This window comes from Strix aluco, chromosome 2, assembly GCF_031877795.1.
Source record: "Strix aluco isolate bStrAlu1 chromosome 2, bStrAlu1.hap1, whole genome shotgun sequence".
Classification (NCBI taxonomy): domain Eukaryota; kingdom Metazoa; phylum Chordata; class Aves; order Strigiformes; family Strigidae; genus Strix; species Strix aluco.
Genome location: NC_133932.1, coordinates 108,352,302 through 108,369,007, shown reverse-complemented (window position 1 = coordinate 108,369,007; position 16,706 = coordinate 108,352,302). Strand labels below are relative to the sequence as shown.

At 38.4% G+C, this 16,706-nt stretch overlaps 1 protein-coding gene across 4 annotated transcripts in view; it reads right to left on the bottom strand.

The window, feature by feature from the left end:
* Positions 1 to 4,963: 4,963 nt before the first annotated feature.
* Positions 4,964 to 16,706, bottom strand: part of RNASEH2B (ribonuclease H2 subunit B) — a 44,097-nt gene continuing 32,354 nt past the window's right edge. Inside the window, exons 10-12 of one of the 4 annotated variants that reach the window (XR_012622077.1) lie at positions 12,349 to 12,429; positions 10,761 to 10,857; positions 9,630 to 10,380 (exon numbers count right to left, since the gene is read on the bottom strand). Coding sequence is in view for 3 of the 4 variants with exons in the window: in XM_074815751.1 (XP_074671852.1) it covers positions 10,273 to 10,380; positions 12,349 to 12,429 (189 nt within the window). In the remaining variant the exon portion in view is untranslated. The other 3 variants (XM_074815751.1, XM_074815753.1, XM_074815752.1) reach the window with 3 other exon arrangements.

The following is a 16,706-nucleotide window of genomic DNA, read 5'->3' as shown; positions in this document are numbered from 1 at the left end:
CCAGGTGTGTAACCAGGTGTTGACACACCGGAGCTATCTGTTCCTCCCCAAGACCTTCCCTTTATTCATGGAGACCAGGTATTGTGAGCATAATGGTTTAGGCTCTGCCAACCTATAAACATAAGTATGTTAATACACACTGTTCATATAAACTCTGTGCTTCCAAACCCCAGGACAGAATTTAGCTACGCAACTCCCATTCCGCTCAATAGGATTTGTGTGGTTACACTTTGGCAGAGTTGAAAATACTCACACACCCATAGAGCAAAACACAGGGACACAAGTATGAGGACATCTGAGAATGTCAATGTTTGCAGCTATTCTGCAAGTCCTCTGGGACAGATACCTCATCTCTCAGTGGTCTTCAAAGCCAAGTAGGACTTTTTTGTACACTGTAAAAATAAACAGTCTCCTATAAAGAACTGCTGAAAAATGACCTGGTAAACTCTGGACCCAGAATCTCTCAGATCCTTATAAGTGCTACTGGCAAACTAATTTCTGTGTGGTTTTCTCTTAAAAAGGCCCAGTAACATTTTCTTCTTGCCATGGAGTAGCATGTCCATTCTAATGAGTTACTGTGTTTTAGTAGTTGCTTGCTACCTAGTGGTTTTTCACTGGCACAAGTAAAGAAGAACATTCACTGCCAACTCCCAGACAAAATGAGAGGATGGAAAAGTCTTCTTTGCTCCCCTGTGATGTCCAAGCTCTCTTTCTCCTCTCTGCCCTTCTTACCTCTACTCCTTTATTTCCCATCTTGAGACTTTTTCTCCTCATAACTTCCTGAAAAAAAAAAAACAACTCTGATCCCTGTAGGAGATCATTTGGCCCATGCTGCTGGTCACTAAGCAGTAGTCCTGGAAAGGAAATGTCTGTCTCTTCAAGCCCAGCATATGCACACAGGGACAACTTGCCTTGAAAATAAAAAACACAGCAGACAATCCTCCCTGAAGGTCTCCTTTCTGTCAAGGCTGCACTCTCTAACCAACTGGCTGGGAAAAAAAGGACATAGCACACTTGCTGCAGTTCTGTGGCAGCACACAGATTTCATAGAATTATAGAGCAGCCCAGGCTGGAAGGGGCCTCAAAAAATCATCTGGCCCAACCTTTTGTGGGAAAGGGAGACTAGATGAGATTATCTATCACCCTGCTCAATTGCATCTTGAAAACCTCCAGCGATGGGAACTCTACCACATCCCTGGAAAGGTTGTTCCAATGAATGATTGTTCCTACTGTAAAAAAACTTCTTTCTTATGTTGAGGTAAGACCTTTCCCAGTGCAGATTATACCCGTTGCTCCTTGTCTTCTCCATGTGATTCCTCATGAAGAGAGAGCCTCAGTTCTCTTTGTAGCTGTCCTTTAACTACTGGAACACTGTGATGAGGTCCCCCCTGAACCTTCTTTTCTCCAGGCAGAAAAGACCTAACTCCTTCAGTCTTTCCTTATAGGGTAGGTTCTCCAGCCCTTCGATCATCTTTGTGACCCTCCTTTGGACCCTGTCCAGTCTGTTTCCATGTCTTTCTTGAATTGTGGGGACCAGAACTGGACACAGTTCTCCAGGTGCATCCTGACAAATGCTGAGCAGAGTGGGATGATCATGTCTCTATTGCTGCTAGATTTCCCCGCTACATTCAAACTTATTTCCTCATTTCAATCATACTCCAGTTCTGCCACTACTCCATCTGTTTAGAGCACATAAGCACATGCTTATGCCTGTGCTGGGTGTGGAGGACTTGCAAAGGTTAAAATCCTGTCCTGCCTGGGAGGAGTGTGCATGGGGAATCTCTCCTTGTCTTCACATATCTTGCAAGTTGCCCAAATAACCTATCATTCAATAAATTATCCTCGGAGCAACCATCCTGCTAAATCCCCATGAGCATGTTTTTTTTGCTAGGTTTATGGTATAATCAGACTCCAGGAAGGACAGAAGTTACAATTTGTGCTTACTAAGGGCAAATTCATACCAAAGCAGCACAAAAACTGTAGGGGCTTTTGTCTGTGGGAACAAATGTCAGCATTAAATCCTCCACAAAGTATCTATTCCACAGAGCCCAGCCTAAACCAACAACTCATGATCTGGATCTAGAGAAAAACTTTCCTCCATCAAGATTTGGGAGCCTCTGTCAAGGGCAAGTTACTCTGTAGCAGGTTGTCTGCCTCACACAGTGTTACAAACTAAGTGGTAATCTCACATTGCTTTTCCTGAAATTGGAGCAAATCAGTGTCTCTGTGTAGCTCTGGTCTCCAAAGAGATATTCCTGCTTGTGGTACACTTATGGGAATTCAAAGAAGTTCAGGTTGAGTTCATCGGATTCAGTTTTAAATGTATTTTTATTTAAACTGTAATCCTGTGAGCTAGTAACTGTCACAACTTACTGTGATGAGGTAGGGAGACACAATTCACAGCTTATAGATTGAAGGCTGAGGGACAGAGAGCTGAAGTACACTTGGATATACTCTTTCACTTGAGCCTTAACAGCTTAAACAGTTACGACCCTCTGGCTGTTGGTTGCTGTTTTAATTCACGCTGAAAGGCTGAATGTGCCTTGCACAATAAGTCACAGCATCGCAGCCAAAGGGGCAGGGGGCAGTTAACAGCTGAGAAACAATAACTGAAAATTAAGGGGCTAAAACTCCTTAAAATCAGTCACAAGAGTACATCTGGAAAGAGGAGGAGAGACCCAGATCAACTTACCTACCTTCATTGCCTGCAGATAAAAGCAGATAGTCTAGTCCAATTCCTCAGTGCTTCCTTGTGGGCTGATGGGAATGTTTTAGGCAGCAGAGTGGACTTCAAAATTATTAGAAACAAATTTTGCCCTCTCAAACATAGAACAGGAATAGGAGGGGTGGGGTGGGGAGTAATAGGGCAAAACTTCAGTGACTGTTTTATTGGGCGGTAAGGGAAAACAATATGGCAACACTGTAGGGTGGAGAGGGAAGTTTCTCCTCCCAACAGAACAGGTTAAAAATTAAGTATGATGTATTTGTAAAATGAGAAGAGAGAGAGAAACAATACTTATTGGAAAGCTAAAGAGATCTTGAGTCTGACCTATCCTGTCTAGCCTGGAGGCTAAATTCAGTTCCTCAAATACAGGACTGCCTCCAATTCTTGAAGGCGCTACAGTCATACTGAAGACAACCATCTACACATTCTGTGTGCAGTGTCCAGTGTGCAGTGTGCAGTGCACACACAGTGTCCAGGCTCATCTCACTGTGCATGAGAAAAAGCCACAGCACCAGTGCACAATTCTTCCTGCAATACAAGAGTCACCTTTTCAGGATGCTCTCTATTAATAACAGGGAAGCTGTGTAGAGGTGCGTAGAGACCCAACTTTCAGGTGGTTAAAATGAGGTGGAATGACTCCTTAATGACTTCCTTCAAGCAAGCTTCATTTATTCCTAGCTACCAACCTCTGTAACCATTCTGCTCAGTTTCTCCGACGTAGGACTCACTACAAGATTAGAAAGTGTATCAGCTATTTTTTTACTTTCACTCCTACTAAATCAAGTTTGAACTGTTTATGAAGAACCTCAAGCATTGCCAGCTGCACAGGGAATTCAAGAGGAAGCGGCTGGTGGTTCCATTCACAAACAGGACCAGCTTCACTCATTTATAGGGTTGCAGAAAGCTTTTATTTCAGCTGTCTTCATGAATGCGGGTGCCTGTTCTGAAACAGTTTGCTTGGCTGGCCTGAAGTCAAGGGGAGGTGGGGCTGTACCAAGTTAGCATCTTTTGAAAAAGATCTTTTGAAAAAGAATCAGGCCCTCAGAGTGAAAAGACAAAGGGTGAACACAACAATGAACATAACCCCAAATTAGTAGCCAGATTCTAAAGCACAGATTTCCACTTTTCTATTAGCTTCCCTTTTTAAAAACTGATGAGCCTCACTGGGGCATTGTTTTACCTGTGATAACGTTGCTTGCTTTGCAACTATCTCAGGGTACCAAATGCATTTTAAAAGGCAGCTTTGGAAAAATTAGAGCAATTTGCAATGTGACAGACCCTAAGAGACATAACAGTTGTGCATACAGAAGGTACTAGAGAGCTAAGCTTAGACACTTTCTTTAAAGTTCTTTAAAGACTTAAAGCAATGTGCCATTTTCTTTAGTCTTTGCATTACTTTGCAAATTGACTTTACTGAGCTAAGCAGTCTAAATGCTGTTTCATATTTAAATAGAAGCTGCCTTAGTGCTTTGCCCTTAGCACTGGTAATTCGGTTTCTGCAGATAAGTGCTGGTGACTGATGGGTTTATGAAATGGTACAAATCTTACTGCTTTTCTTGCTTGGTTCTCATTAATACCAATAAACCAACTTGACTGTCAAATAAAATAGCCACCACCTTTGCTTTGCCCCTTGTTCTCTGGATTTTACAAATGAAATGGCAAATAATTCTCCTAACAGCCTTGAAGCCTCATGTCAGCACTTAGCACAGCATCATGGTGATACCAGGATAATGTTTTGGCAGAGGAACAGCTTTTCCCTTGTGTCTGATTAACTGTCTGATACAAAAAACATGGAAAAGAATGGTCTATCAGTTCTGCGTAAGTCTGTGATGGAGCACCTATATACTACATATGTGATGGTGAAGAATGCAAAATATGTAAAAAAATGACATGAGTATCACATCATTCTCTTCACTTCCACCCTCCACATCCCACTATCGCTCAGAGATTCACTGCCACATTCATGAAAATCAAAATATCCAGAGTACTTAAGCCAAAAACTATATGTACACAGAAATGGGGTTTCACTAGAACATCTGTACAGTAAGGTCCTCAAGAATTAGTCTAATTGCTTCACTGAATCTGTCTTAACGAACTTTTAGATTCCTATCTCACTATTATTTCCTTCAACTCAGTCTAAGAATTACTGACTACCTTGTGGAGGCTCAGTAGTAGTCTGATTGCACTGCATTTTTCTTTGTATTTCTCTGTGAAATTAATGAAGTAATAATCAACAAATTATTCCAAAGGTATTTATTTCTTTCTTGTACATGAATTAAAAATAAAAACTTACCCAAAAAATGGAACCACAATTTATTGAAATATATAATCTTATTCATACATCAAGCATTTTTTTTAAATGTAAGCTAGAAAAATAGAAATTTCATCTTGGACCCACATAATATTCTTACAGTACTGCCTAGAAAACTATGTTAAAATAAATATTTTTTCCTTGAAAAGGGACAGTGCACATTGCTTAACCAGACAAACATAAAGGTAACAAAAAGAATTCAGTGCAGATTTCTAAAATAAGCATTCAGGTTACATTTCCTTTCATACATGATTTTGAAATGGTTAACAGTTCAGGTTTTTCATATTCTAAAACAGAGTTAAGCAGATTCAGTTGAAAAGAAAGTTGAATAAGCTATTGCCTCTTTGTCTTGAAATTTAGTTTTCAGTGATGTTGTAATAAACTCTTCTTGGAGCTCTTGTTTGACTTGAAGTTAGGAAGAATTTGCCAGAGTGGAGCAAAATAATTTTTTACTTCTTATCAAGAATGCTTCAAATATATTCAAGCTTTATAGAACATTCTGGCCATTTGCTGTAGGTGTCTGTGAACTGGGTTCATAGTTAAAATTCATTGAAGTACACATTTGTTATGTTCAAGATCGTGTCAATTATTACTTTATAAAAGTTTTGTAGCAAAGATTTAGATATTAATGGTAGTTTGATAAACAGGTATTTAAGTTAAAAACATCAGACTGCATCTGACACAGATCACTTAAGGATCTCATTAGCACCCATTTTCTGCATATTTTATGTAGACTCAGGTTGACATTTTGGTTGAAGTTCACTCCACAGAAAGTGTCTCTTACGTGAGTAAAAAATACAATAAACAATTATGTCTTTTTTTTTTTTTTTTTTTACCTGCGGGATTACTTAAGTTTTGGTTTAGTTCTCAACAGTTATTTTATACATGTTTCTAAGGTTTCAATCCCTTAGAAAAAGTAAAATAAAAATACACCTTTTCCATCTGCTCTTCTGAACACACATCCTACCTCAAGTTTTAGCACTTCAAGAGTCAGACTGTCCGCACAACCAGAGCTAGATGACATCTTCTGGATAATAGGTCAGGGTTGGACAAAACCATGTAAATCAAACTCAGTGAAATTATTTCAAAAAATGTGAATGTCCTAAAAAATAGTTAACTTTTTTTCATTTTGAATGATTATGTGTCTGAACATTGGATTTCTAATCCAAAAAGGTCACCTTGATGAATTTGGCTAGATTTTGAAAAAGAAAGGAAAAAATTGCATGCAACGTATTTTGCTATGCAGCTTCTAAAACTTGTAATTATGGCCACTAAAATCATATACTCTGTTAAAACCCAATGAGTACAAAAAAAGAAAATTCATACAAAATCGAGTAATTATTTAAGACTAGCTCAAGGATGCTGTTGGTGTGACCCTGCAAAATACTTAGGCAGGTGCTTAATTTTAAGCATGTGAGTCATTGTGCCAAGAGATATTTTATGGTGAACACTAATGCACAAATATTAGTTAGACTGGCTCTTCCACTTCAAGATAAGCATGGACATAAGTGCTTTGCTGGATATGGATCAGGATGCTCAGCACCTAACAGGACTTTAGGCGCTGATCCAGCAAAGCACTTATCCACACGAACAGCACTGCTGACTCTAAGATCACTGCTCATGTGCTTAACATTAGGCATGCTCGTAAGTGCTTTCCTGGAAGGGCCCAATAGACCAATAGTGTAGAAGCTATAAAATTTGAAGCAGTGTATGTTTAACACACCGCATATTTAACAATGTTAATCTGCTGAGATTTGCTTTTTCTTGGAACAGGGCATGTCTAACTTCCAGCATTTATTTTCAGAAAGTGTGTAAAAAAAGCCTTTAAAAGCTGCTTTGAGATTATGGCAAGTTAAAATAATATTAGCGAGTCTCCTTATGCTCCTTTCATTTCTTCTTTGCACGTCTTTGTGCAGGCATCTAAAAAGGAAAGAGAAAACCCTAGTCATAAATATTAATCTATTCAAATAAGCATCCATGCATTTGGTTTCCCTCTAAAAAACACCAAGTCAGATGCAGCTAAACACCTGAAAACAAGCATCACCAAAATTCTTCTAGATTTCAGATCTGAATGCATATTCTGACAACTATGCCGCCTTTTCCACTGAAAATATTCAAATCACCAGTTGTCACTTCTACAAATAAAACTAATTACTTAAGACTGATGTGCAAGTTCAAACCCTACATATCCCTAAGTCAGTGCTGGTATTTTCATATGAAGTTTTCCATGCCCACTGATGTCAATACATTTGCAATGTGAAGTCTAAAAAAGTGGAAAAGTAAGAGCCACTTAATCCCAAAACAACAACTATAAAAGCATCACAACTCATCAGATATTTACATGAACATGTAGAGATGGCATGTTAATCCAGAAAAAGAAATAAAGTAAGACCACATTTCTATAATGGTGCTGGCATATTGTTTCATGCTAAGCTAAGCGAAGAAGAAATAGCAAAGCAGCGCTTCATAATGACCTACTGCTACTGCTGGCCAGGCAGAGAAACTATATTTAAATCCTTGTTGTGGTAGGAAATATTGTTTTATGTATTTGGCACCATATGCTCTTCATAACTTCTTACAGCTACATGTTGAGGAAGTTTCAAAGTTACTAAATGTATTTCATTCTTTCCTAAAGGGAAAAGAGTTCTTGTTTTCACGTGAAAGCTCTAATGGCTTTTGGAAATGGCTTTTTTTTTTTTTTTTGTCATGCACAAATTCCTGCTCAACCAAAAGCACAGTCACTAAAAAAATTACAATTGTTGTAAGTCATGGCATAGCTGACAGCTGAAGTCGAGATGTGACACACTAAAGCAAAATGCATCTATGCACAGCGGAAGCACTCTAGACTTAGTCCTTGCATACAGTGGCAGATGTGAAAGTCATGTACAGAGAAAGAAAAAATAATAATCAGTACCCCAGATCAGGAGTCAGCACAAAGACCTCCCATCTCCATCAGAACTGTCCTCCTTCTGTCCTAAATTTTGACCAGAGGAACTGGGATTTTTTCTTAGAAGAAAGTTTCTTGAACAGTTCAGTCAATGAAAAGATGCATTTCCAAAATTTATTTCACAAATTTTTTGAACTATTGAAAACCAAACCCCTAAAACTAGCAGATTTAAATATCCAGAAGAGCTTCTACCATATATCTGTCCTACCTCACAGTTCCTGTTTCTAACGTAACTTTCTCCCATTCTTGGTTTTCCACTCAAACATCCAGCCCATGTTTTTCTGCTTTCTCAACATCTTCTAGTGCTTGGAATTGTCTTTCCATTAATAGATACACAATTCTTTTCCTCTTATTTACCAAAATACTCCCCAAGATGTTGCCCGCTGCACAAAACTTCCTCCATTAACATGACAGTATGTGCCTGTTCTTTTTCTTTTTTTCCCACAGCATTATCCTGCACTTTTGAGTGGTGGTTTTCAAAAGTTGTCATCACTGGTGCATGCCTTCTCCTACTGATACGAAGTTGGGGGGTTTCTTTGACTGTCAAATAAATTGCTGGGCTAGGCTGAATGGTTTTCAAAACATAACCCTTCCGGTTCATGACTGCAGTTGCTCATTCTGGGCTCACCAAACGCTAGCTCTTTCCAATCATAGCAAAGACCCATGGGATAAACCAATACATGCTGCTACAGGGCTAGTCTTCGCTTACTAGACAAGTAAGGTAGGAAAAAAAGAAGATGGCAATTCTAAATGGGGTGCATGTAGAAAGTGTCACACACAACGACACCTACTATTAACTTTTAAACTTGTCTGATAGCTAATGTCAGAAAAGGAAACTTTATTGATAGGGCTGGTGAAAGAGCCACAGAGCTCCTTAACCTAACAGACACGACTGTAATCCATGGGTTGTAAATGGCAGCAAGTAAGTCTGAAGTGGAAAAATGACAGTGTTAACAAAAATGAAGAAACTCCTGCCTTCTCTGAAACTTCCCATTATCAAGGGATATAGGCAGATTCTCCACTGAGCTGAAGTAGCGAAGAATGACATATTTTAAGAGTGTCTTTCTAAAACACACATTGTAGTTGATCTACAGGAATGACTCAGTGCAACAACTGCTGGACAAAACGATGAGTGTTGTGCAGAACTGGCTAGACCTATACAAATGATCCCAGTGACTCCACCTCTTTTTCAGTTCTGTGAATCAGGGAGGTTGCAACATAGCAGGCAGCTATCCCTCTGAATATATAGGAATACTCTGTAATGAGGAAAGAACACACCCAGGGTGAGTAGTGTGTTTTAAGTAACAGTCCTACCTTGTGCAAAACTTCATAAAACTAAATGTTATCTAAGACACTCACACTTAAGCTTTTCAATACAGCTCCAAATAGGCTTCTTCAAAAACCCCAGTTTTGCCTTTAAATGAATCTTTCTGTAATTATTTTTGTAAGGACCTATTGACCCTGGATCTGAGCATAAAAATACCCTATATTGCCATGGTTTAAGAGATTTATCATGTAAGCCTAAAGTGATGCTGTAATTCTTTAAGGATTAAAATTTATACACAGGAAAATACCAAAACCCCTTAAGAAATGTCCTGAAGTTTAACCCAACTCTTGAAACATACAGCAAATACAACAAGCACAAATTCGCTACACAAAGCACTTTATTGCAATACAGGCACATTGACATTTGTTGCAATTTGTTTCTAGTATATTGAAAACAACCCAAATCCCAATATAGATGCTATCTTTGCCTTGATAATTTGCCACCAATGGCAACGCTTGCATCAGCACTTAGATTTGGGTCAACATAAAAATCTAGCAATACCATTCTACTCTGGTGTTATACCGGGTAAAAATATCCAAAAAGTCTCAAAAAATAATGCTCCTTATGAATAAAAAATCTCCTCTTAAAAATTCAAAGAAGGGCATGCTTCCAGCCCAGAATGGAGTGCAATGGAGAAAACTCTGTGGTGGCCTTGACTGAGCTTGCTCTAGAACAAGCAGCAGTACATTATGGCCTGATGCTAAACCTTGCTTCTCAGCTCACAGGACCATGCTAAAGCAGTTAGGCTGTTTTCCTGACCCAAGCTGGAATACCGGCATGGTACTGCCTTGGTCCACTGAGGCATAACAGCTCTGTACCACTCTAGCTCAGTCTCTTCATCACACTCCACCATGTACACAAACATGCCCTGCATATACTGTACTAACAAAAAACCCCGGGGAGACGTCTTTTATCTTAACATAAAAATAACCACTGTATAAAACTCTTTCAAGAATAAGTCTTTATTTTGATGCTTTAGGTTTGGAACTGAAGAAAGTAGAAATGGATTTCATTCCACTCTTATCAACTTTGGCCAGAGCCTTCTGTGCTGCAGACATCTTGCTGTTTGCCTGTTAGTGAAATGATAAATAGAAAAAGGTAAGCAGCATCTCCATAGGAGGGGAGTATAAGCTACAAACTCCTAGGTACAGAAGTCAAGCAAGAAGTTGAATTGCTTTTTTAGTATACAGCAACAAAGATAACGTTATGCAGACTTAAAATTGTAGGAGAAAAACCCTACAAAACATTCGAGATCATTCAAACAGAAAAATACTTGTCACGAATTACTTAACCTCAGACAAAGACAGAGAATCAATTACAAGGACAAGGAGGTGAAACATCTTTCCTTTCCGCAGAATGAGGTATCCCAACTCAAACGTTTACTTTGGGATAATCCCTGAGTGTACATTAAGAGGAATAATGCATGTAATATAACAGATGCATACTGTACCTTCCGACTCAATCTCATGATTATGCTGTCAGCAGGCTGAATTACAGCTTTGCATTACAGATGATGAATAATTCACACTGATTTATTATCAAAGACTCTACGAACAGTGAAATAAAGGGAAAAGAGATGGAGGAACTAAGAATGAAGAAGGTAACTAACATTTGCAAAGCACTTCGAGGCCACTGGGAAAACTTCCCAGACTTTTACACCTAAAACACATTTTATGAGCCACATTTTATAGAGCTGACCTCTTTTCTTTCTTACATTTTAAAATGTTATGTTTTAAATCTCTAGCTGTTTTCCCTATTAAGAAAACTTTGCATTGACCTTTCTTTATGATACTCAGTCTGCAGGACTTCACAGTTACAATACTTGGGATCAGCTAGAAGGTTATGGATAGGATGGAGATATGCAACAACAGTATGATCGTCTGTGTTACTATACAAACAAAAACACTGCCAAAGTATTTAAAAAAGAGTAGTATACTGTACAGAGTCCAAGAGCTATCTTTTCTTTCCCAGATTCTCTCATCAGTATGCTTCATTATTTCAGAAGTAGATCATATCTAATGTGAAAATGAATTATCCTCGGTTTATTTCTATCTTTATGCTCAGTTCAAAAGCTATAGGTACATAATGGGGGAAGGCAGGAAACATGCATATTTTAAACTACTTACCACCTTCACTTAGGGGGAAATCCTCTTACTTCAAAACTAGCATTGTGCCCTGAGTACAAAAAATTCTGGGGGTTTTGGGGGGAAGAAGGAATGTATACCTGTCACCAGCTGCTTCTCTTTGCAAAGGGATAAAGAGTAGTCAGCACTAGTCTGAAGGTCACAAGACAAGCACAGAGGGCCTTTTCGGTTCCCAGTGGACTGAAGAAGGATTCATTTTCTTTCAATGTTCAGAGAAATAAGCCCTTTCAATGTTCAGAGAAATAAGCCAGTGCAAGCCTCACAACCTTGGCGCACACAGACAGAATTTATTTCTTTTCACATCTCTGGTGCTCTCCAAGGAACAGTACAGTGGCAGGCACCACTGGACTCAGATTTGAATTGGCCTCCAAACTTAGGTTGCAGCTGGCAATCAGCAAGCTTTGTGTTGATTTAACTTCATTAAATTGACATAAGTAAATGCCCAAGCAATATTTCTAGGTAAAAATAAAGCCTGTCTTAGCATCCCTTGGAATTTAAGTAAATGCTGCCATCTTTGTTTCTTTTTCAAATAACTGAAATTTAACAGTTGCTATCACTAAGCCACAGGATTTCTCATCTAAAGATCTCAAAAAACTTTGCAAAAATTAGCTGAGCACCTTAACACAGGTGTCAAAGTCTGTGAGGTTCACAGGAATGTTCACTGATAAAATACAGTCAAACAGTAACAGTACAGAAGAGTTCAGAATGGGACATTAAGGCTACCAAAGTCAAACTAAGCCTGGAATGAAAAGTTCAAGGAAGTATAACTACAGACATCTGCCATTTTGTATTTGTTTTTCTGATGTGTTTTGGAGAAGAAAAATAGGCACTCTGTACTAATTGGATATTAATCTGTGCTTTAGCAAAACACGCATGAATGCAAGGCTTGCTTACCTTTTTGGGTTTCAGATTGCTGCTGTTAAACTTAGTATAGTCTTCTTCTGCTTCCACAGGGACATCTGATAATTTCCTTTTCTGAAATGTTAGAGTGAGGAAGTTGCTCTGTCAGCCACTTTTATGATGTATACACGTGGAATTTTAAAGCTTTGGCTTTATAACGTAACCATAGCACCAAAATAGGACTGGCAATCAACTGAAGAATCTGCAGTAACCGTAGAAGATTTCTCTTTGTAATTGTCTTCTTTACACATATACACCATCTCTACAGTATTCAGTAGAGATCATTCAATATCATGGGAATCCTTTTCTTCTTCCTAGCCTTCTGAAGAATGACTTCTAGAAATCACTTGAATCCCATTTTTAACTTCCATGATTGTGACTTTGGTGTCAGAGTCTATTTAGAGAATCTTTATGGAGCAGCTGTTGGAAGTTAGTGTCTAACAGCCAGGGAAACTAGACTCTGGTCCCCATGGTCTCATGGAACTGTGCAGCAACTCCAGTGTTATTGCTATCTGCCAACACAAGTGGATCATCATCAGTTTATTATCTGTTTGTGCACAACCTTTAGAAGTAATTAGTTTCTACAGTTTGGCAACAGTGAAACACTGACATAGTTCTGCCGACTGCTTCATCACTTGAATCCAACAGTATATTAAGAAGCTTGACTCTGCATGTGCTGGGTGCCTTCTAACTTCAGAAATAATGGAAGTGAACAGTTCTCGACACTTCACACGATTAGGCTGTAAGAATGAATATTTCTTTCCATAAACTGTGAGCATGTGTTTAGTTTAAAGGTGAAAACTTCCTGGTACGTTCCCAAAAGGGGGAAAAAAGTATATAGTATTTTACAACACTGTATTTTTATTATTATTATATATCTGATATTACTACCCTGTCCTTAATATCCTGTGAAATCTAAACTGTGGCCTTCCTAGTTTTTGTGCCAAAGAGAGTGATTTTGCAAGCAACTTGGATGGTACCATACATTTTAAGATCCTGTTTTATTCATTTTGTTTATGGTGCTTGTGATCTCTCCCTCTCTCTCTTTGGCACGAAAGCCAGGTCTGCAGCTTAGATTTCTCAGCTCTTAGAACCAGATCCAACAGCTGCCTTTTCTTTTGATTTCAATGGGATCTGGATCAGCCTCTCTAGGAGGCTGTTTACTGTGCTGTGATTACATTTTCAAATGACAATCTAATGAATAATTACTACTCTCCTCTTTTTGGAATCTGATAAACAAGTTTTTAAAACTTACAACAAAACATTTGCATTTCAGCAAAACATTTGCTGTTTGGTTTTAGCAGAGCCTACGTATTCTTCATCGACGTCTGTCATCATCTGCCAATGGCCAGGCTCCCTATGCTGTCAAGCTGGACAGTATGACGATTACAACACAAGATCAATGGCTTACAATTAATACAAAGAACATGTAATTTTGATTTAATCATTAAATCACAGAGTCCAGACTGTACCCAGTTTACTCTTGTACTACAAGAGAGAGAATCTGTCAGCCTTTCTGTTAACCACTGAAGTTCCCACATCTCTCCTCTCTTCAGAATTTATTTTAACATCATTTCTAAACATGCAATTACTTTACCATAATAGGTTCCTACCATAACAGGAAATACATGTCAGACCCTTCTTTATTTGCAATAATCCTATAATATGTCTGTCAATACACCTTGCCCTCATGAAATGTCAGTGCAAGTAAATAGAAATGGTTTGAAGGATATACACCTATAGGCTCCAGTCTACAAGCCTACCTTGCTCCTCTGAGATTGTGAAATAAAGGAGTGTTTTAATCTCTGAAGTTGCAGACTTAAACACAGAAGCATCCTACACACCCTGGTCAGTGCTTTGGAAATTAATCAGATCCTCAGCAAGATTCCACTGCCCAACAACTGAACAGTTCTAAGCCTCATTTCCTCTGTAACCAAACTGCTGAAATAAAACTATTTTTAGAAATAGATTCTCAGAACTATCCCAATGGTATAAAAGCTATTCATACATAATATGTAATGTACATCACATGTAGTTTAATATAGTTGTTGTAACATGCTTATATGGCTAATGAATATCAGTTGGCTCCTGATGTGTATTTAATATTTCTTACAGTGCATAAAGATAATTCTTAACTGAATCAAAGGGCCAAGTAACTGTGCAGCCAGAACAACTGTCCAACCACATGGAAATAACTTATATGCATGGATATACATTGGAGAATAAATGCTGTTAATAACAGTAAGGCCCAGTTATTCCTGCATGTGCTAGCTGACATACTGCTTAACAGAACAGTCACTGAACCAGCCAGAAATGAGGCTATTTTAGACTTTGTTTCAGTAAGTAGCAGGGACAGTGCAGGAAAGGTCAGTGTAGAGTAACCTAGTTTCAGTAGACATAGGGTGCCTCAGTTTAAATGGAAAGGATAATCAAAATTTGGGTTCTTAATTCTAGAGGTGTAAATCACATGCCTTACTTCTCTAAGCCAAAGCAAAGGGACTTGGTGTCTGAGGAGGACACCTGGAATGTAAAACAAAAAGATGGAAGTAGTGATTCTGGATCTTTTACTTCAAACAAGGTGAAAAATCTTGAAGGAAAGAGCTTCTCAGACTAAACAATATGAATGCTCCCTCTTGCTCACACAGATGCACATGTATTCCACCCCCCTGACCCCCCCGCCCCCCGCAAGATACTAGGAGTAAGGAGAATTCTACAATGAATGAGGAAAAAAAGACTGCCAAAAAAAAAAAGAGAATTTGTTTTAGGGGTCAGGTAATACTGGGATAAAGTGAGAACTGCCAAAAAGTCAGGCTGAGTTAGACCTTGGAAAGGAAATTAAAACAAAGAGTAGAAGGTTGTTTAGCCACAGAGGCAAAAAGATAATCAAAAAAGAAAAAGTGAAGCTGCTACACGGTAAGGATTGGATAGATATTAAAGCTAATCTGTGAGTAGCCCCAAAATGGAATAAATCCTTTGCCTAAGTAAATTGTTTTCAATAAAGATGAAGAGGTTAAACACAGGGGCAGAAAAGAGAAATCTATTCAAGATAGAAGTAAAACTCAATATGCAGACACTGTTGAGAGACTGCCTCAGAAATCACAAGTCCAGAGGGAAAACCTGGCAGCTGCTCTATCAGGTAGGGACCATATTGCTGCAGAATAGCCAAACACCCATCCATACATAAGGAGGAGGAAAAAGCAATAGTATGCCTCAGCAGAATGGAGAGGGGAGAAAAAGTGAAAGAAGGAAGAATAATTAAAGATATAAAGTACATGAAAATTAAACACAGGTAACGCCTACCAACTTATCGTTTTTTCTCACAGATAACACATTTTTTGGTGACAGAAAATGTGAAGGATTGCCAGAGGACTTGACATGGTGCCACTTAAGGAACTGAAATTACAGAAAACAAAGACTGCGTAAGAATTTTAAGGTAGGTAAGAAACTGGGTAAAAGGGAAGCAAAGGCAAATAATGCAGAAAGGGATGTCATTGGATCAGATGGAGATTACTAGTGGAGTGCCATGAACAATATCTATTCAAAATGTTCATTAATTGTTAATTAAAGATAACAGCATGCTAACATTTGCTGAATGTACACCACTGAGTAGCATTACGAATATCTAAAGAGCTTTTAACACTGTGAAGGAAAAGCCAGAGAACCTTCAAGACTGGAAACATTAAAAATGGATGAAATGTACAGAAGTCTAAGGTCAGGTATACAGCAGCTAATTGCATCAATTTCTTGTAGATCAACTAAAAATTGCAGTGGAGAAAAAAAACCAACTGTGTGTCTTAACCATTCACAACATGACTGTAAGCTATCTGGTACATCACACAATAATAGAGTCAAATGGGATTCTAAGATGTAATGAGATAATGTACTTCCAGTTAAGACAAGAAGGAAAGAATGCCATCATATTTTATCAGTAAAGGTTTCATCATGAATAATTATGTATGATTCTGGTCACCTGCTTTGAAACAATTGGATTAATCTTGGAATAGGTGTAAAGAAATATTCCCGCAATGATAAGGGATGTAGAACCCATCTTATACAACCAAGTTTGGCTTCACAAAATGAAAACACAAAGGATATCTGTTTTCCCTTTACACACTGAAAGAACTAATGTTAGGGCGGGAAAAGAGCCATTTCAATTAAAAAAAACCAACGATAATGTTAGCACAAAAGCACAGGGGATTAAATTGGCCATGAATAAATTCAAGGTGGAATTTACAGGAAGGTTTCTGAGCATCAGAGGAATGAGGTTATAGAACAGTCTTCCAAGAGAAGTAATGGAAATAAAAAATCCTAATGAGACTTACAGTGAAGAATGGTCAGTGTATGAGAGATTA